The 20,819-nt window shown below is 40.5% G+C and overlaps 1 protein-coding gene across 1 annotated transcript in view; it reads left to right on the top strand.

The window, feature by feature from the left end:
* Positions 1-723: 723 nt before the first annotated feature.
* Positions 724-20,819, top strand: part of KLHL7 (kelch like family member 7) — a gene marked incomplete at both ends in the record, with an annotated part of 55,907 nt that continues 35,811 nt past the window's right edge. Inside the window, 3 exon segments of the mRNA XM_079710964.1 lie at positions 724-853; positions 856-956; positions 19,880-19,982. Coding sequence (XP_079567090.1) covers positions 724-853; positions 856-956; positions 19,880-19,982 — 334 coding nt within the window.

The raw sequence follows: 20,819 nt of genomic DNA, 5'->3' as shown, positions 1-20,819 counted from the left end.
TCAGTGGGGATTGTGTGTTCTTGCCTTATGGATCCCAAGCAAATAAATCTTGTACTCCATGCAATAAACCTTTAACTTTCAGTATGTGATAGTCTTTCCTCATTTCATAAATATTTATTGAGCGCCTGCAATATGCCAGTCTCTGATACAGCAGTTAAGAAAACACCAACCCTGCTCCTACGGAGCTTACATTAATGGGAGACTCTTTAATGCGTTCTGCCACCCAATTATCAAAAAAAGATAATCTCGCCACGTAATCCAATTGTGTAAAATCTGTCTTGGGCAAAGGGAACGGCACACGAACCCTCGGACCACCTTGAAATGAAAACTGAGCCTGTGCAGGAAGGACGCAGGGCGCCAAACGCAAGAGGGCGCCCTTGCCTCGCGCCGCTCGGAGCGGCGCGCCGCTGTGACGCGTAGGCTCCGCCCCCTGCTCCCTTCATAGCGCCCCCGCCCCCTTGAGCGAAGTGCGCAGACTCCCCCTCCGGGCTCTGCTTCTGCAGGAGACGCAGCCGAGTAGCAGGCTTTGCCTCCCCGCGTTCTTCTGAGGGTGGCTGCCGGGCCTTGTCCTACCGCAGTGGCCGCCTCGTGCGGTTCGGGAGCAGGGTGCTGCAGCCGCGGTCCCAGCCTCGGTGTTCGGTAAACAGAAGCCCCAGCGTGCCGGGAGCGTGCAGCCCCTAGCCCGGCCCGGCGAGCCCCGGGCGTGAACCGCGTTGACGGAGGATGGCAGCCTCCGGGGTGGAGAAGAGCAGCAAGAAGAAGACCGAGAAGAAACTTGCTGCTCGAGAGGAAGCTAAACTGTTGGCGGGCTTCATGGGCGTCATGAATAACATGCGGAAACAGGTACCGCCTCTGTGGGAGTGACCGACGGCGTCGGGGAGGTGGTCCGGGACTCGGGCCCCTGTCAGCCGCGGCTGAAACCCGCGCCCCGGGGATCGCGACCCTCTTCTTCCTCTGTCCTCGCCCTTCCTTGCATTTTCGCACGCCAGCGAAGCCGCTGTCGGTGGAGGGTCGCGTTAAACAGTTCTCGAGCAAAAGTGCCTCGTCGTCCGCCGATGCTGTGGCTCCTGACTCCTATGGGGCCCCGTGGGCCGGCATTCGGCGTTGGGTATCGGTTGTATAACAGCTGTGCCCTAGTTATCTCTTTGTGAGGCGAGGATCCCTCCATTGGCCAGCCGTTTTAAGGTGTCGTGAGATCTCGGGCGAAGAACCCCATTGGCACAGCCCAAACCGAAGCCCCCCAAGGAAGGGAGAAGCATTGCTGGCCTGACATCAGCTCCTTTAAAATAAGGATCCCCGCCCCCCTTCTGTGTTACCAGGGTGGAGCTAGTAGAAGACAGATCCTCCTGTACGTGTTAATTTAGAGCAGAAACAGTCGTGGATAAATACCGTGCCGCCTTTTAAGGGCACCGTGCGCCTCTGTTAAGAGGAGTTCTTTGTTCTTTGATGTGTGGCGTATTAGTGAAAGTCTTCAGCACGTCGGCGAAAGGTGGGTTATGAAAAGAATGGGTTTTAACGCCAGAGATTGTAGACTAGAGAATCTATTTGTTTTTAAATTCCATAGCATCTTATACCAGTAGGCGTAGAAAAGTCACTTGGTTATTTTCTCGTCCTGGAAGTGGAAGCTTTATTTCTAGAAATATGCATCCAGGAAGATTTGTGGGAATGTTTCAGTTCTGTGACCGTGGTCCTGTTTTTCATGACAAAAGCAGGACATGAGTATAAGTAACTGCAAAACCTAGTTTGCTCATCTGGTGGTGCTGAAACCACATAACCCAGGCAGGGACTTGAACCCACCGTCTTTTAATTGAGATCACACACCTGGTCTCAGGACTTTAATGAAGCTCAGGTTCTTTTTTCGTTTGGGGGGTTTTTTTGGCTGCGCAGTGTGGCTTGTGGGATCTTAGTTCCCCGACCAGAGATTGAACCTGCGCCCTCGGCGGTGAAAGCGCAGAGTCCTAACCACTGGGCCGCCAGGGAGTTCCCAAAGCTCAGGTAGTTTATGTCTCAAGGCAGAAGGAATTCAGTGAAAGACAAGGTGATAGGTAAGAAGTGGATTTATTTATAGAGATATACATTCCATAGACAGAATGCAGTCTGTGTGAAAAGGCGAGAACGGCCTTGGGAGAAACACACTCCACAGACGAGTGCGGGCCATCTCAGAAGGCAAGAGGCCCCAAAATATGGGGTGGTTCGTTTTTATGGGCTGCGTAATTTCATAGACTAATGAGTGGGAGGATTATTCCAACCATTTCGGGGGGAAGAGGCGGAGATTTCCAGGAACTGGGCCACCACCCATTTGTTGGCCTTTTATGGTTAACCTCAGAACAGTCAGGGCACTGGTGGGTGTGTCATTTAGCATATGCTAATACATCACAGTGAGCGTGTAATGAAGAAAAAGGTCCACTGGAAGTCAGATCTTCCACCATTTTGGACCTAGTTGGTTCTAACCAGTTTTTGTCATGTTCTATGGCTAGGTCATTCTTTTAAAGGTTGTGCCCTGCCCCCTTTCCTCCTGTTTCAGTTCTGATGGGACTATGGACAACAGTAGAGGAATTTAAGAGTTTTATGAAGATATTAACTTTGGTTTCTTTAAGCAAACTCTCTGTCTTTGTTCATCAGCTCCTGACATTGTGCATGAATGCAGTAGATATTTGTGGGAGTGCCTTTAAATCTTGCCTGGTCTTTGGGCTGAAGTAGCTGTGAATGCCTGAATGCAATATTCTATGTGACTTTCATGTATCTATTTCCATGTGTACATTCATGTTCCTTTCCTGTGAACCTTTCTTACATTTAGGACACCACTGACTTTGCATTGCTGGTGCATTTAACTAGTGTCTCCCTCTGAAAGGTAATTGCACTGCAGTTCACCAGTGCCCACATTTGTTTCCAACAACCCTCCCACTCCCCCAAATATGTGTTTTCATACGCAGACTATAGCATTGTAAAGCATTGCCTCATTTCCTATGTACATGGGGTGCAACTGGGTTGCAGCGTCAGATGTTTACTTGAGGAGAAGGGGATTGTCTGAGACTGTATGTTTAGCTTTGGGGGTTTAAAAATTGATTCATATCCTTTCTTAGACTTGGCTTTAAACAATATTAGCATCTACTTATTTACTGTTAAAACAGAAATAAAGTTACTGAAATACCAGGTTTCTGTTACTGAGTAGGAAGGGGAAAATGGATGCTGGGTGAGACATCAGGAATTTCTTCGACAGTGGTTAACTGGCCTTAATCTGGAGTTTCTCCTTTTGTCATTGGCTTTGCTTTGTTATTCAGACCGTTCTCCAGTAACACTTTTACCAACTTAATGGAATCCTGCATCTTTTGTAAGATGGGCAGCTTCACTTTGCAGTGGATTTACATTATACATGTATCGTTCTGTTTAACATAACACAGAAGAGGCTCACCAAGAATGACTGACAAGGGCAGTTGATGGGAAGTGGCAGAAATAGAAGCTGGTCTGAGCCAGAGGAGGAATGTTTGAGTGAGGACCAGTTTTAAAAGTGTTCTTCTATGGTGAATACTTTTGTGTTATTACTATTTTTGCTTTCCCTTATGATCTCATTACTTTGGGATCAGGATAATGAGTGCCTGGATGACAAGGGCCCCAGAAACATCCCTATACAAATTTAAGAACACTTAAATTCCTGAATCCCAATTCCTGCTCTATCATTAATTAGTTTTGTGATATTAGAAAAAGATATAGGTCATTTCATGTCTCTGTAGCATTGCAACCAGTCTATATGTAGTGGTGAAGGGGTTCTGCTGAGCCCGCAGCCTCAGCTTCCTGTGGAGCCTTTTCCTCCATTATCCTTTCAGTCATTTCCAGCCTTTTGTTTTTAAGTAAACTTTACAATGAAGTATAGGATTCACGAAAAGGATCCAAATCATAAATGTGCAGCTCAAAGAATTATTGCAAAACGAACACACCCCCTCCAAGAAAAAGAACTTGGCTAGTACACCAGGAAGTCTCCACCTTATGCCCTTCTCAATTGCTACCCCCTCAAAGGTAACCACTATTCTAATTTCTACTACCATAGATTTGTTTGTCCTGTTTTTGAACTTGTATACATGGAATCATACAGTATACACGTGTGTGTCTTGCTTTCTTAAAGCTAGCATTTTTTTGAATTTTATTTTATTTATTTTTTTATACAGCAGGTTCTTATTAGTCATCCATTTTATACATATCACTGTATAGATGTCAATCCCAATCTCCCAATTCATCCCACCACCACCACCCGCCGCCACTTTCCCCCCTTGATGTCCAAGTCTAGAAACTGTCATACAGAGTGAAGTAAATCAGAAAGAGAAAAACAAATATCGTATATTAACGCATATATGTGGAGCCTAGAAAAATGGTACAGAAGAACCTGTTTGCAGGGCAGAAATAGAGACACAGATGTAGAGAACAAACCTATGGGCACTAAAGCTAGCATTTTGTTTGTGAGATTTATCTATATTGTTGTGTGTTGCTCTAGTCCATCTTCATTGTATGTAATATCCCATTGTATGAATACACCACAATTTATCCATTCTATCATGTTGGGTATTTGGGACTATTAAAAGTAGCACTACTTTGAATATTTTTGTACATTTTGTACATGACTTTTGATTTGTATATGTATGCATTTCTGCATTTTTGTTGGGAAATACCCAAGCGTGGAGTTGTTGAGTCATAGGTTAGGCTACATTCAGTTTTAATAGATCCTGTGGTACAGTTTCCGAAGTTGTGCCAGTTCACACTTTGGCCAGCTCTGTATGAGAGAGGCTTTTTTGCTCTACATCTTTGCTAACACTTGATATTGTCAGTCTTTGTAACATTAGCCAATCTAGTGGATGTATAGTGGCATCTTCTTTAATTTGGTTGAGCACCTTTTCATTCATTTTTCCAACTTTTTTTTAGAGTACTGTTATTATCTGTTACACTAGAAAGGGGCTCTACAAAGTAGGGCAGGGTCATAGTCACTCTTGCAGGTACCCAGTGCTGTTGCTTTTGTGTTAATGAAGTCCAGAAGACCTTAAAAATTGAGAGATGTTTTGAGAACTTTCTGAGTACCACTGCAGTTCACAGTTTCCTCAGGTTAAATGAATTAAAACATAATTAGAATTTAAAAGCTTATGTTAAAGCCCCATTGAGAGTTAAATGAGAGAACCACAAAGCTGATTTGAGGATCGGATGCTGGGCAGTCACCTGGACTCACTTATTAACTAAAATGACTCAGCTTCTGTATACTCACCTCTCCAAGACTGTCAGTTACTACATGTCATTAATCTTTAGGGTCTCTTGTGAATAATCTAAACCTTCTGCATTAAATCCTCAATAATAGAAATACTTCTCGAGCACTTATTCTGTACCAGCCATTCTCCAAAGTGTTTTATATGATTGTCTCATTTAATTTTCATAACAACTCCCATTGACAACTCCCATTATCCAGACCTTCCTATTCTTCACTCTCTTCTGTTTTCTCTTTTTGTCTGTCCAGTTTAGGAGATATATCTCTCTCTTCACTCTCTCTTCAATGTCCTAAGCTTTCTTGGCCCTCAGTCCTTTTTTCACATCCTTTGGGCAAAAAGCATTGATGACTGTTTACCTTCTTTGTGCAACGCTTCTAAGCACAGCTGAAGAGTATCCCATTACTGGGCAGTCCTCTGCCAGGTGAGTCCTAACTTCAGCTGGGCTGGCAGTACTACTGGTGAGCAGTTCTACTTACTATTTATTTTACTATTTTCCTGTAATAATCCAAGCCCTTACTCTGTATCCTCACTTTCAGTACATCATCCCTCTTTTGACGTCACAAATAAATAGAAGTCATTAGTCTGGAACTATCTAACTTTTAACTTTCCGCCACCAAATCTATAAACCTGTTTTGGCACTTTTTAAAAATTCTGCTACAATGGATAAAGCCATTTAAAGCCAGTACTTTCACCTGGGCTTTGATTTTCTCAGTACTAGTGTAGTCAGAAAAGTTACACCATTGGTTATTCTTTCTTTGTTAGGCATCTTTAACTTCTCCTTCTCTTCTGGATTCTAGCTATCAGCATTTAGGCATTTTTTGTTTGTTTGTTTTTTTGCGGTACGCGGGCCTCTCACTGTTGTGGCCTCTCCCGTTGCAGAGCACAGGCTCCGAAAGCGCAGGCTCAGTGGCCATGGCTCACGGGCCCAGCCGCTCCGCGGCATGTGGGATCCTCCCAGACCGGGGCACGAACCTGTATCCCCTGCATCAGCAGGCGGACTCTCAACCACTGCGCCACTAAGGAAGCCCCTTTAGGCATGTTTTAATCTCTCTAGCTTTTAAACCAACCAACAAACCAATACACTTAGTCTCAATATTTCCCTGTAAATAATATCGCTCTCCCCCTTGTTAAAACCAAAAGGGTGGGTAGAATCACTGCCTCTTGGCTCACTGTTTATCTATTCCCCTATTTCAGTTTGGCTTTCTCACTTATCCATTTAGATGAATACTTGTTGAGAACCCATTGTGTGAGACCTACTTACCATAAAATGGCAGGTACAAGAGACTGATAAAAGGCCAGTGTGACTGGAGCACAGAACATAAGGGGAGGATGGTGCAAGATGAAATTGGAGAAGTAGCTAAAGATCTGCCCGTGTATAGCCTCATAAGTCAAGTTAGGGGGTTTTGCTTTTATTCTAAAACCCTTTCAAATATATATATGTGTATGAGAGGAGGAATAGGTGTATCAGTTTTTCTTTTGAAAAAGATGATTGACTGCTCTACGGTGAATGAATTAGCTCTCAGAGTAGATGCTGGCAGACCAAACAGGAAGTTGTTACAGTAGCACAGTGAGATGGTCCTTTGGACTAAGGTGATAGCAGCAACAGCAATATCAATGAAGAAAAGATGATATATTCAAGAGATTTAGGAGGTAAGATCAACAGAACTTAGTGATGGTAACGATATGTGGTTGTGATGACTAAATTAGAAAACCAAATTAAGATAACTTAAAACAGAACCTGATAATGAGTAAGCTCTCAATAAATGTTGGCTATTTTTGCTGTTGTTGTGATGGTGGTGGTTGACTGGATGCTGAGGGGTTCTGTACAAGATGTCATTTATGACCTCCAGGGTTCTGAAATGCATAACTAGATGGATGATGACACAGTTCTCTGAGAGGGGAGATACTGGAAATGGATCAAGACTTTGAGGAAAGGATTATAGTTTGTGTTTTAGATAGTTTAGTTTGCAGTGCCCCTGAGACATTAAGGTATCTGATGAGTTGACAGGTCTGGAGAGTTGTGGGTTAAAAGTATAAATTTTTGAGTTATCTGCATATAGAAGATAAACTTCATTGAAGCTCTGGACAGTTAAGAATCTAGGATAAAGGCTGGGTAGGGAATGAGCCTGTAAAGAAGACAAAAAAGTAATGGCCAGAAGAGTAGGAGGAAAATGAGAGTTTTGAGAATCGGAGAAGAAATTGTTTCAGAAGGGAGATGACAAATTTTGAAGCCTAAGAGAAGTCAGAGTAAGATTAGAGCTAGAAATGTTCAGAGGATGTAGCAACAAAGAGGGGTTTATTGACTGTGATGAGAGTTGTTTTGATGGGGAGATGGATGGAAGTCAGATTAGTGTGAGTAGGATATGAGAAGATTGAGACAGTTCATTTGAGATTTGGCCCTGATGGGAGTGAGGGAATCAAATAAAGCCTTTTTAAATGGAAGATGTATGTGTGTTTAAAAACTAGTAGGAAGAATTCATTTGAAATGGCGAGGTTTAATATATGTGAAACAGAATGGGTGATTGATAGATGATTCCTGAGATGAAGTCCAAAAGTAAAGGTGGGTAATCTCCTATGGGAGGAGGATGGTTCCTCTTCTATAGGAGTGGGAAGGAGGAGAGAGTTGGTAGGTACATAGGTGGGTGTGTTTGGAATCAAGAGAATGAAGGAGTTCCTATCTAGAGGCTTTTGTTTTCTCTGAAAAGTAGGAGATGAGGTCATCTGCTAAAATGAAGGAGGAAGAAGATGAAGCTGGAGGTTGAGGAAAGTTGTTTTTGTGAAGAATAGAAATGGTATGATGGCTGGCAGTGTGGTTTGGTTTTGTTGCTGTTTTGGCTGCACCGTGTGGCGTGTGGTATCTTAGTTACCCGACCAACCAGGGATCAAACCCATACCCCCTGTAGGAGTACTAACCACTGGACCGCCAGTGAATTCCCAATATCTAAGTCGTCGTCATCTTTTTTTTTTTTTCCCACACCACATAGCTTGTGGGATCTTAGTTCCCTGACCAGGGTTTGACAGCAGTATTTTTTGAGGTTAATTATCATGAACTTATAATGAATATTTATCCTTAACTTGGCCTTCAAAGCCCTGTCATAAAGGTTCTATGACTCGTTTCCCTTCCTACTCATGCTTCAGTTCTTTATTTTTTTTTTTTTTAAGATTTTTTCATGTGGACCATTTTTAAAGTCTTTATTGAATTTGTTACAGTACTGCTTCTGTTGTATGTTTATGGGGTTTTTTTGGCCCCGAAGCATGTGGGATCTTAGCTTCCCCGACCAGGGATTGAACCCGCACCCTCTGCATTGGAAGGCAAAGTCTTAACCCCCAGGGAAGTCCCTCAGTTCTTACTTTAAAAGCCACTTCTTCCCTGAATGCCCTAGATTATGTCAATCCCCTCTATTACATATGTTCTTACAGCACTCTATTCCTTTCTTTCGTGCATTTATCAGCTCTATAAAGGCAATAAACACTATTTAGTTTAATGCATGTCTTTGCTACTAGGCTCTAAGCTCCATGAGGGCAGGGACTGTGTTTGGCTTGTTCAGCTATATTGCCAGCATCTACCACATAGGTGCTTCAATATTTGTTAATACAATAGTTGATATCATATGTATGGTTGATAACACCTAGAGGATGAGTGGACAGAGGATCTGGGTAGCATCAACATTTTAAAGGATAGGCAGAAAAGTGCATTGGAGATTAAGGTGTGGGAGGAAGGAAGACAGCAGGGAATAATGTCATTGAAACCAACATTAAGTTACAAAGGAGAGCCAGTTGGGAGTATCCAATGCTATAGGGAGGTCAAAAAAGAGATTGTCCAGTGGATTTGAAAATTGGTGGTTTTAGCAAGTAAAGTTTTAATGGAATAGTGGGGGAAAATGCAAATTTTAGAGGACAAAGCAGGGACAGAGTGGGGAGTACGTGGAGAGCAAATTGCCCCCTTTGTGGCCCAAGCTTTCCCAGATGGTATCAATGTTCTGCTAAACTCTATAGTATCTAGTGCATACTGTCATCATGACACCATATGTGTGTTGAATAAATGAGTACAGAAGCACATCTTAAGAGAGACATGATTGTATTAAAATTACCTTCTGAGAAGAAGGGGGACAGTCAAGATTTGGGAGATGCAAGGACCAGGGTAGCCCCAAAAGCCTCTGGCCTTTTTCTAGGACACTGCCTTCATTGCACCTCAGCTCTGACTACTTGCAGTCTGTTTCTCTTTCAGAATTTCAGATCTTGGAGAGAGAGGATCTGATAGACGTAGTCTGGGTTAAATGTTAATCCTGTGAATAAATTATCCTAAGCAGGATAGGGCCATGTAGCACAAACATGATCTTGAAAGGCCCATGTATTGAGGCCATTTCCCGAGAAGGAGGAATTGTAAGTCAGGTGGCTACTCCAGTTGGCATCTACTACAAAGATTCATATTAGTGAAATCACTGATAAATTTTTTAGTACATAATAATATAGCATATAATTTAGTTACATTCTGTTGAGCTGTCAAAAAATGTGGTTGATTAACGTTTAAGAGAGACACTCTTAAGAATATGCCATCTTAAAGATGTTTTAAAAAAAAAGAATATGCCATCTTATTTCAGGTTAGCTTACTGGAAAATGGTATGCCAGGATTAAATGAGTTCTGCCTTAGACCTTCTCTTTGAGTTGCAATTAAATTGAATCACAATTTAATATTACACTTTAAGTTATTACTGTGAAAAATTATTTTAAAATGGTTTTGTGTCTTCTGTAAAACTTCTTTTAGCAATTTTGTCTTTAGTCACTCATTGCTTTAGGAAGCAGCACGCTATAGTGGAAGTAACATGGACATTGGATTCAAACAGATTTCTGGTTTTGAATTCTCTGTCTTCTTACTAATTGTGTGACGTTGAGCAGGTCGATTCTTCAGCCTTTTATGTTCTTATGTGCACAGTGATCATAATATCATACTAAACCTACCTTACTGATGTTGGGACTAATGAGAGAAAGAATGTGAAAACTCTTGATAAATTATACACTGTTACACAGATATTGTTGGTATTGTTATTATCACAGTGAATCTGCTGGGATTCTTGGTTACCAGCAACAGAAACCATTCTGTCTTAAGTAAAAGTAATTTATTGCAAGGGTATCGGGAACTTAAACCATTCACCGTAGGCTGGAAGATGAGCAGTCCTGGCAAACAAGCCCAGGGATTCTTTGGTAGCTAGGCTGCAGAAACCCTGGAGTCAAGGTTACAATGCAGGAATAGTCTTGACGACTTGCTGGTGCCACCATAAAAACATCCCGTTGTCCCCCACACACTGCCCCATCTTACTGTCATTCACTCAAGATTCAAAATCCTGGAAGTAGGTATCTGATTGGTTGGCCTTATATTGTTTGCCAGATTAGGGCTCTGCTAAGGAGTGAATAGAAGAATTATCTGATTTACTGGTTCCATAACGAGAGGCAGGCTCTGAGAATTGCCCTCTCCCCAAGATAGTTCATAATGAAGATTTTTTCCAGAAATGAGAGTTTGGGGTTCTAGGAGGCAGGGGAAATTGGATGCTAGATTGCCAGAATCCACAAATATCCACAATGACCTATACCTTAGGTTGTCCAATGCAAACATGCATGCTCTTATTCTGTCCTATAATTTAAAAAAAATTATATATATATATATATATATCACCAATTAAATTTTTTCACTTACCATATCTAACTCCAGGATCACTTGGTGATATCCATTCCTTCTATAGGCATTGTAAGACCCTAAGGATATATGTAATAATAGATTCTTTATATGATCGTGGAGGGGAAAGGAAACTAGTTAAAACTTAGGTAAATATAAAAGCAAAGATGAAAATAAAAGTAGAAGCCACATTCATTGTTTATTATTTTTTCATTGTTGTATTTGTGACCTCTTCCTTCACTGGCTATTCCTATTCTTTGTCTTTAGCCGACCCCTTAAGGTTCTTTATCTGATGGGGTGACCTGGTCTTTTATTCCTAGGTATCTTGAACCTTTGGTCTTGCCTGTATAGGGTTACTTTAGTCTTACATTAACATTTACCACTGCAGTTGGCAGTACTAGTGTTGGGTCTGGGATTAGATTTTATGCTACTTAAAAGCTGATTAGTTAGCCTGTTGCTGTTTAATGGATGCTGGCAGAAGACATGAGACTCCTAGGTCAGAGACAACAGCCTTGATTGTTCACAGCATCACCAGCATCAACATGTATGCATCAGTTCCCCTTGCCCCACAAGTACTATGAGGGTGACATGGTGGGACCCAGATGGATGTTAGGGTTTGTGTTACAGCTAAGGAATGAACAGTAAGGAATCTGCCACTTTTATAGCAAATGATAGGCAAGCTTGCTGTTTATCCTGGAGGGGAGACATTATCTCACCCTTATGGTCGCTTTCTGCCAACAAAACCCTGAGAAATGATGGCCTGGGTAAAAAGTGGTAGATCCTTGCATTCTTGGCATGTCCAGGAAGATATGCAGGAACTCGAGACCCATAGAGAACTGTCTCTCCCAACAACCAGGAGGTATCCAAGGGGGTCCCCCGAGTTCCAGTCATCTTCTGTCCCATGGAGGAAGAGCAACAACTTTTTTCTTGATGGCCAGGATCAGGCGCCTACCCAAATGTAATAACTTTTTACCCAGTGGCATGAGGAGGCCAAAATGGCCAGGTCACAGTCTTAACTGTCAATTCTGTGGAAATGTTGTTATATCGCTTGATTAAATGATTCTTCTTTTGGGTCCCCAAATCTCTAAACTGCTAGCAGAACCCACCTCCAGAAAGACTAATTGCTGAGATCAGAAACAAAATGTTTGTAAATGAATCCTTAAGCATATTAGTGAGGGGAGCCTCTTCCATGCCTTGGTTGCCAGGCTAATTCTGGCTAGAACCCATTCTATCTATAAAAATTAAGTGAAATCCACTTAATTTATATAGATAGAATAAAAATGGATTGAAAATGGATTCAGCTACTTAAAGAAAAAGGTTTGAAAACCACTGATCTGAGGCTTTTCCCTGAAAAGAGAATAAACTGTGTGTGTCTTTCTGTGTCTAAGCGGTGTTGAGAACAGAGGATTTGCAGGGGTGGTCTTAAGCAAAGCCTCATCTTCCAACTTTATTTTACTAGAGAAGCACTGCATATGGGGGATTGCCAGGTAGTTGCCCATCTGTCAATAGGGTGTTCTATTATGTCACAGTTGGCTATTGATCTTTACATAAACTCCCTGAGTTGAGAATCTCAGAGAGCTGAATGGTAGAATTCAGGCACCAAATCCCCTCACAAAAGTTGGCTGGACAAAGTACTGTGAGTTCGAATTCCCAGGTTTGCTTTGTCTTTTAGTTGTTCTGTTTTCTTACTGGCACAGGGAGTGCTTTGTTCTATCTTAAAGGCTGACAAGGCAGCCTCTATCAATGGCTGTTCCTTTTTGTAGCCTCTGAAGAACAGTTGAAGAGGTTATTTAAATTTTTACTCCAGAAAGCTCTGGAATGGGTCGATACCTCTTAAGTTAACTCTAGACTGGAAGGTCATTTCCATTTCTCATCTCAAATTTTTCTCGGCCAAGATGTCATTCATAGCTCTCCGGATTGTCTGCAGTGAACCGAATGACAGCACTCCATCTAATTCCATACTAGCAACAGAAAGTCCCCCAAATTTGTCTGTTATGAACCCTCTTATTATTAAATTCCCACATCTGTAATCTCCGTGTAAATTAAAATTAAAGCAATTGATAGGCAAAAGTCTGCTCTCCCTTGTTTCTTAAACTGCTCAGTCTCAACCAGAAGGTGTTCACTTAAGTGTTTGGGTCAAGTCAGGGTAACTTCTTCAGCAGCTTCAGCGTAGGCTGTCTTCCATTGGAATAGATTAAGTTAGTTTAGCACCTCCAAAGCCGAACATCTCCAATTTCAAGGTAGTTTGTGTCACATGTTTTCAGTATGTCAAAGGGTCTCTGGGACTTCTAAGATTAGCATAGTGTCACCCCCACCCCTACAAACCTGAAAAGATACAAGCACATCTCCTCTCTCTACAATAAATAGTGCAGATGTTGACACATTATTATACAGTCCTAACCCACCTTATTGTTCCCAGCCAAAAACAGAAACTTCCTTTCTGGAGGAGCAGGGTTCTCAAAGTAAGAAAATCTTGGCTTTTGGTTTTGACAGATTGCCAGTCTGTGTCAGCTCTCTGTAATTGATAGACCCTAAGTAAGACTAAACTCAGCTGGGAGGAATCACTTAGCAAGAGGCTAATAGGGACACTATGTGTACTGGATAGGGGAGGAATTTCACATATGCATAATAATGTTTCATTGGCATATGATACATTGTTTCTCATGGGCAAAATATTAGGTATTTGCCAGGGGGATTTCTCAGCTGCTCAGCCTCTTAGAGTTTCTTTTTTCCCCTTGTTGTCCATCCTGCATGTTTAAAGATTAATTTTCATTTCTTTTTTGAACCCTGTGGTCCTGGCTACTCAGTGCAGAAAGGATTGAGTTTTGTCTAGTGACAAACTCTTCCCTCCCTTTTGGGAGGAGAGTGATCCACATTTGTAACAGGCAGTTGTGCAGAGCACAGTTTGTGGCCTTGAATTCTCTACAGTTCTAATCCTTCTGGTTGTTCTGCACCTTTGTGTCCTCATTAGAAGCCTCACCTCCTGTGAAATTCCTTATATATATACATATACATGTATATATTTAAAATATATTGAAGTATAGTTAATTTACAATGTTGTGTTAGTTTCAAGTGTACAGCAAAGTGATTCAGTTTCTTTATATACATTAATCCTGTCTCTTGGAAGAGCCTTTTCTTTTTTCCCCTCCATTTGTCTCAGCTGGAGTGTGACCTTTAACAGATTCCTCTAAGGCCTGTGGCCCTTTACAGTGTGCTCCTCAAAACCTTGCCTTTCTTCATTTTTTGTTTTCCAGGCCTTGGAAACTTGGTGGTAGCAGACACATTCCTTTCTGTTACCTATTTGTGTCAAAATAGGCTGTCTTTGTGTCTGTTCCTTCCACACAGCTCAAGCTGAGTTATTAACCTGTTTTTAAGTTGAATACTTTCCTATCCTGTAGAGCTAACATTGTTTAGATCAAATGCCTCTTTTCCTTTTCTTTTTGGGCCCAGATGTTTTGCTAACCTACTTCTACTAGTGCCTTTCAAAGTCTATAGATTTTGCCATGGTGGAAAATAAGAGGTCTGTGTGTTCATGATTACTGCCAACCCTTACCACCCTCAGTAAGGTAATTTTAATTGTGGGGAAGCCCAGCATCTAACTTAGGTCTGGACTATGTCTGAATTATTTGGCTTCCCTTAAGGTGACCTAGTACTCTCCCTTAGTCTTATCTCCACAAACTTCCCATATACGTTGCACTAGAGCATATACCGTTCCTGTCTTCCCACCAGATCACCTTGCAGATTATTTAACAATGCATGAAATACTCTATTGCTGCTCTTCCTTTTCCCTTTTCAAATCAATCTGAACTTACTGTAATCACCTACTATAATTGTCCCAGGCTTTTGAGGGCAGTCCTTTAATTATGTGTTTGATTTCTTACCTTTAGCTTTAAAAGAAATCTTATTAAAAAAATTCCAGGACCAAGCTTCTTTCTGAGAGAAACGATTTAGTCTGCTCCTGAATTCTTTCTTCCTTCATTATATCTCTTTGGTCCGTATTGCTTTTGTATAAATAACAATAAAAATAACTTTTTTTTTGTTTCCTAATTTCGTCTTTTAAAGAACAGTTATACCAAAGTTTATCTCCTTTCCCTTTCAAAGCTGTTTGGCCTAGCTTGTCATACATATGTTTCCCTTAAAGAAGGAAATCCCCTTTTCCTTTATTAATCTAGGTGTGTTCCTTTGTTTTTCTTTAACTTTCCCACTTGCCTTATTGTGATTATACATGTGTTTAAGCCCAGTGCTGTTTTTCTTGCTTTTCTGAACAAGGATGATTTCTAAAGAGGCCTTTTAAATTTTTTCTCTTAACCTTTGGGTTTATTATGGCTTTGTTGAGACTTTTCTAGTATCTCAATCCAACATGATGATTTACCCTATATAATAAGGGTTCCATTTTCGTTTATCCTTTCAGTGATTTAAATCTACCACCCAACTATAGTTGAATCTACAGTCTACCCAGGGATTTGTACCCAGGGTCAACTTGAAATCACGCTGGGAGGGACTGATTGCAGAACCTTGTTGACAAGCTACATAAATCCAAAGGTTAGTCATTCCTCAGTCCTCTCCTTGGGATACAATAAAGAATAGAATTTGGGACAGCTGCTTGCATGCCTCCTACTAACGCCAGCACATATTGTTAAAAGCTAGAACCTCATGCAATGCTGTGGAGCTTTCAGGAACCTAAAGTGCCTTTTGCAGTCCTGTCTGGCAAATACATACAGAGAGCAAAAGGTTATTCCAGGGCTTCCCTGGTGGCGCAGTGGTTGAGAGTCCGCCTGCCGATGCAGGGGACACGGGTTCGTGCCCCGGTCTGGGAGGATCCCACATGCCGCGGGGCGGCTGGGCCCGTGAGCCATGGCCGCTGAGCCTGCGCGTCCGGAGCCTGTGCTCCGCAACGGGAGAGGCCACAGCAGTGAGAGGCCCGCGTACCACAAAAAAAAAAAAAAAAAAAAAAAAAAAAAAAAGGTTATTCCACTAATGCATGCCTAAAATGCTTGCCTGTTTTGAGGTCTTTCCAAACCAAAGGAGTCTTCCCTCAAAAGTGTCTAATACTTGCAAACACTAAATAAAGTAGCACCAAAGTTTCTGTTTGCCTCTGTTTGAGTGTCTATGCATATGGATTTGAGGGGCCCTCTTCTTCTGGTTCTAAATATTTGAGAAGTAGAGGTAGGAGACAGATAAATTAATGGTGATGACAGACTGGTGAACATGGCGTTGAGTTGAGCATAAAATGGGCTTCCTCTTCTTTATCCCCTTTACTAAAAACTTACCCAGCCTGAGGCAGAGCAGCTGAGGAATGGGAACAGTCCTCTCCTGCCATAGTTAGGGGCAAGCCTCCCAATGAATTACGTTCTACTTTGGGGGCAGGTTAATGGAAGAAGAGTGAGCCAGGAGGCCTGCTGTGTGTGGCCAGTGACCTGTACCATGCTCTTGCTCATCCTGTAGTCACTCTTCGACAAGCGACAGTTGGAGAAAAGGACTGAAACTTCCTTCCCAGTACTTACCTTCCCCAGAGGAAGAGAGAGTACTTCATGACAGAGAAATCTGTTGTTTCTCAAATTGATATGTTATCCCATTTTTTCAATTATCAAATCTCTCACCACATTTTTTAAATTAAACTTTTTTTTTTTAGAGCAGTTTTAGGTTTAACAGAAAAATGGAGCAGAAAGTGCAGTTTTCATTTACCCCCTTTGCCCCTCCCCCTGGCCCCAGTTTCCCCTATTATTAACATCTTGTCTAAGTGTGGGGCATTTGTTACAATGGATGAGCCATTGTTACATTATTGGTTCACTCTTTGTGTTGTACATTCTGTGGGTTTTGGCAGGTGTATAATGACATATATCCACTGTTAGAGTATCATACACAATAATTTCACTGCCTTAAACATTACCTGTGCTCCACCTTCGCACCACATATGTGAAATGGTATCTTTATCGTATCCAAATGTCCATTGATGTGGATCCCTCACATTTCTTAGGTTTATTTCTCAACATTTAATTATTTTGTTGCTGCTATGACTGGGATTTTTATTTCTCTCATTTATGTGTTTTCTAATGGCATATTACTCACATCTAATTGCTTTTTCATGTTTATCTTATTTGTCTAGCCACCTTACTAACTTTTCATATTAGTTCTACAAGTGTTAAATTGATTTATCTTTATTTCCTTAGCGATATGGTTAAAATTTCCAGAACAATGTGACAGGGTGTGTGTGTGTGTGTGTGTGTATGTATTTCAAACTTGAATGAGAATGTCTCTCCTGCTTCACTAGTTTGCTGTTGATTCTGATGAATGACCTTCAACATACAGATACATCATTTTCTTTATTAAAGAATCTCAGGAAATAAATTTTTAATTTTATCAAACATGCTTTTGCCCATATATTGAAGTTTTTCTTTTTTTTTTTTTTTGGCCAAGCCTCACGGCATGCAGGATCTTAGTTCCCTGACTAGGGATCGAACCCGTGCTCCCTGCAATGGAAGCGTGGAGTCCTAACCACTGGACCACCAGGGAATTCCCTGAAGTCCTTCTACATGAAAATTTTCTCTTTTAACCTGTCAGTATGATGAATTACATTTATAGAATTATCATTCTTGAACCCTTCTTGCGTTCCTGGAACAATACCCTGCTGGATTCAGTTTGCAAATACTAAATACTTGACAGATCTGTAAATGAGACACATAAAGGAGGAAAAAGTCCAAAGAAAATGTGACCGAAATAGCAACCGACAGTTTAAAAAAAAAAAAAAAGAAGACAGCAAGGAAACAGAATAAATAGTATTTAAAAAGATGGCATATGTAAGATGAAACATAAGTTATCAGTAATAAATAGAGATTCAACTAAACCTACTAAAAATAATCCTTAGATGGTGAGAACTTCAGACTAAGTTACACAAAAATCTATGCTGTTTATAAGAGGCTAAAGATTCACAAGCTGAAAATAATAAATACAGAGATATAATTTTGGGAGGACATAAACAGAAATTGCAAAGCTTTTTGGTTTGTTTAATCCAGTGAAGATGTATTGTTCAAAAGGTAGTTTTGTTTGTTTTGTTTCTCTTCCATTCACCTAGGACTTGTTACCTCTCATTCTCCAGATCACCTGAATCTCTGTCTCTTCCCATTTCCTGTCTTTGCATACTCCTCTTCCCCCAGAGGATTGATAGCAGGAGAGACCCCTGCCTTTAGGTCGGTCTCATTTCTTGTTGAATAGGACCTATTAATCTATTGTAGTCCAGTCAAATAAATGCACCATTTGGATATAAAAGATTGCTCCCATTTCACCTCCTCCTACTCGCCACACACAACGTTAATATCTGGCTAGAGATTAATCTTTGACTAAGACTAAATTGTACAAAGATCCCTCTGATTTCTCTAACTTCCTTCAGTGCCTGTAAATTCACTACACTAACATTCCCCATTCCTGAGTATGCCTTGGAAAGGTTTTTTGCTACATTTCAGTTTAGCTTTACATTTTCTGGAACTTCCCATCAGCAGCCATAGGTCCCTCCCCTATCTAATTTGCTTGCTATTCTGTCAGTATTCTTTCTTCCTCTCCCTCCTTTTTTCCTTCCTTCCCTCCCTCCCTTCTCCCTTTCTCTTTCTTTATCTTCAGCAACTTGATCAGCTTGTTTTGATAGTAACCAAATAGTTGGCTTGGTTTTGCTACCTGGTATTTTTGGGTGTGGCAAAATCACCTGAGAGCTATGCCTATTCTGTACCCCCTCCCCAAGTAAAAGGAAATTAAAATTTAAAACACTGTTGGAATAACAGTAGCTTTAACTATAATCTGCATATAATTTCTAAGCAATAGTCTATAGGCCTTATAAAAAAATATTTAAGTAAGCTGTAAGAGTGAAATGTTCATCCCTTAGCCCATTAGTTGGGACCCATTTCTTTTCTCATTCTAAGCATTACCGTCTTATTTGGGTTTTTTTATTCATGAAGTAATAAAGTAGGAAATAGCAATGATTTATCTATCAGAAACTATATCAGTAGTTTCAGTAAAATACTTAAAATTGGGAAAACGCCATATCCTCTGAGCTCTTGAGCCATTATTCAGTTTTGTGAGTGAAATTACTCTGAAAATATTATTTACCTCATATTCCCAGTGCCTAAGAGGGTGCTTTACAAAATTTTTTCTGAGCCCAAGCTGTACATTATCTTTAACTTCATTAAAAAATTGAAATTTTATTTGATAAAAAGGACATTTCTTTTTCCTTGAAATTCATCTTTAAGGGTTGCAGTGAATCTTAAATTTTTCCTTAATGTACCCCATTTTTCCAACATTTTAAGTGTATAATCTAGATCTGCCTTCTTTCAGTAACCTAGAGTGACACATTTTGGCCTAGGTCAGAAATCACAATTTAAAAGTGGCTGCTATCCAGGTCCCATCAGAAGTGCATTTTAGAGAGATGTTATTTAAGGAAAGAGTGCTGAATGGACATTTGGTTCATCCACTCTGTATATTCTGAGTTGTTTCTGTTGCAGGTTAGATCTATGAAGGCAACTTTCTTGGAAAATGCAGTGTGCACCTGCATTTTATCAAGAACAATTTTTAAAAAGCAGATTGTTATATTTGAGAAACCATCAAGGACATTGCCATTAGGTCATTTAACGTCCCCATAAAATCTCACCATGAGAAATATCTTAGAATTTGTGTCAGAAAAAAAAATTTGGCTTCCCCTAAAGATTAGTAGACTACTTTTTTTCTGATTATGAAGATTTTTTTTTTTTTTCTGACTGTTGGGAAGCTAAGTGCCAGATTTTGATACAGCACACTCATGACAGCAACTCTGTAAGTCCTTCCTAAATAGGTTTTACATTAAAAACAAAATCTGTGCTGGAAAAAGACTGGATTTAAATACAAAATAGAGATAAAGCATTTGGCAAGCACCTGTTTTATATCTTTGCTAAGCCATGCCCATTGAACCCCTTTTAATTTTATTTATTTCTCTCTTGATTAGAAAACATTGTGTGATGTGATCCTTATGGTCCAGGAAAGAAAGATACCTGCTCATCGTGTTGTCCTTGCTGCAGCGAGTCATTTTTTTAACTTAATGTTCACAAGTAAGTATCTTAAGATAAAACATAATATTTTTTCTATGAGAATTAGGTGTGGGGTCTAATTGAAAATATGCCATTTTTCCCAGGTTTAAAAGCACTTAAGTTAAGGCCACAGAACAGTGAAGAGATTAAAGAGTGGTCATGGTGATGATTGATCAAAGGAAAACTGTCCTTTCGTTAGCCCTAAAGGCCTGAAGTCTTTATTAATGGAGATATAGCTTCTGCTTGAATACCAGGTTTTTTTCTTAACCTCCGGTGGAAAGGCAAAGGAGCAGATAAGTCTTATGGCATTTTATCTAGCAAGTTAAACTAAATAAAAATGAAACATATTATACTAGAAAGAACCCTAGTTTGGAGTTGAGAATTGGGTCCAAGTCCTGGTTCTACTTAGTGCTGCTTGTGAGCTTGATCAGGTTATATAATATATCTGCCTCAAGTTTTCTCTTTAGTGCTCTGGCTACCTACCAGGGTTTGGGGGAAGAATGAGAGCTTTGCTAGTGAAAGCTGACTATATATATAATTGTCATTGTTCTTGTAGGTTTGTTCTGGCTACATCAGAGGCATTTTCCCCATAATAATTTAAGAGAATGCTACCAAATTAATTTAGGAGTTGGGGAAATATTAAATGCAGTTTTATGTCTCTCTGTTCACTTGGGCTTTTTTTTTTTAGAAGTACACTAATTCACTAATTTCTTAAATTATTTTAAGGCACATGTCAAGTATGGAGAATGAATTTGCATTTATTATAGGAATGTGTTGGGCTTTCTGAGGTATTTTCTTTCAGAGAGGTCTCTGTCCTGTTATTTTTCTCCAACATTTAACACAGCCTAGAATGATCGG

This window comes from Hyperoodon ampullatus, assembly GCF_949752795.1.
Source record: "Hyperoodon ampullatus genome assembly, chromosome: 9".
NCBI classification, from domain to species: Eukaryota; Metazoa; Chordata; class Mammalia; order Artiodactyla; family Ziphiidae; genus Hyperoodon; species Hyperoodon ampullatus.
The sequence above is the reverse complement of the archived record's forward strand: the minus strand, read 5'-3'. Positions and strand labels throughout refer to the sequence as shown.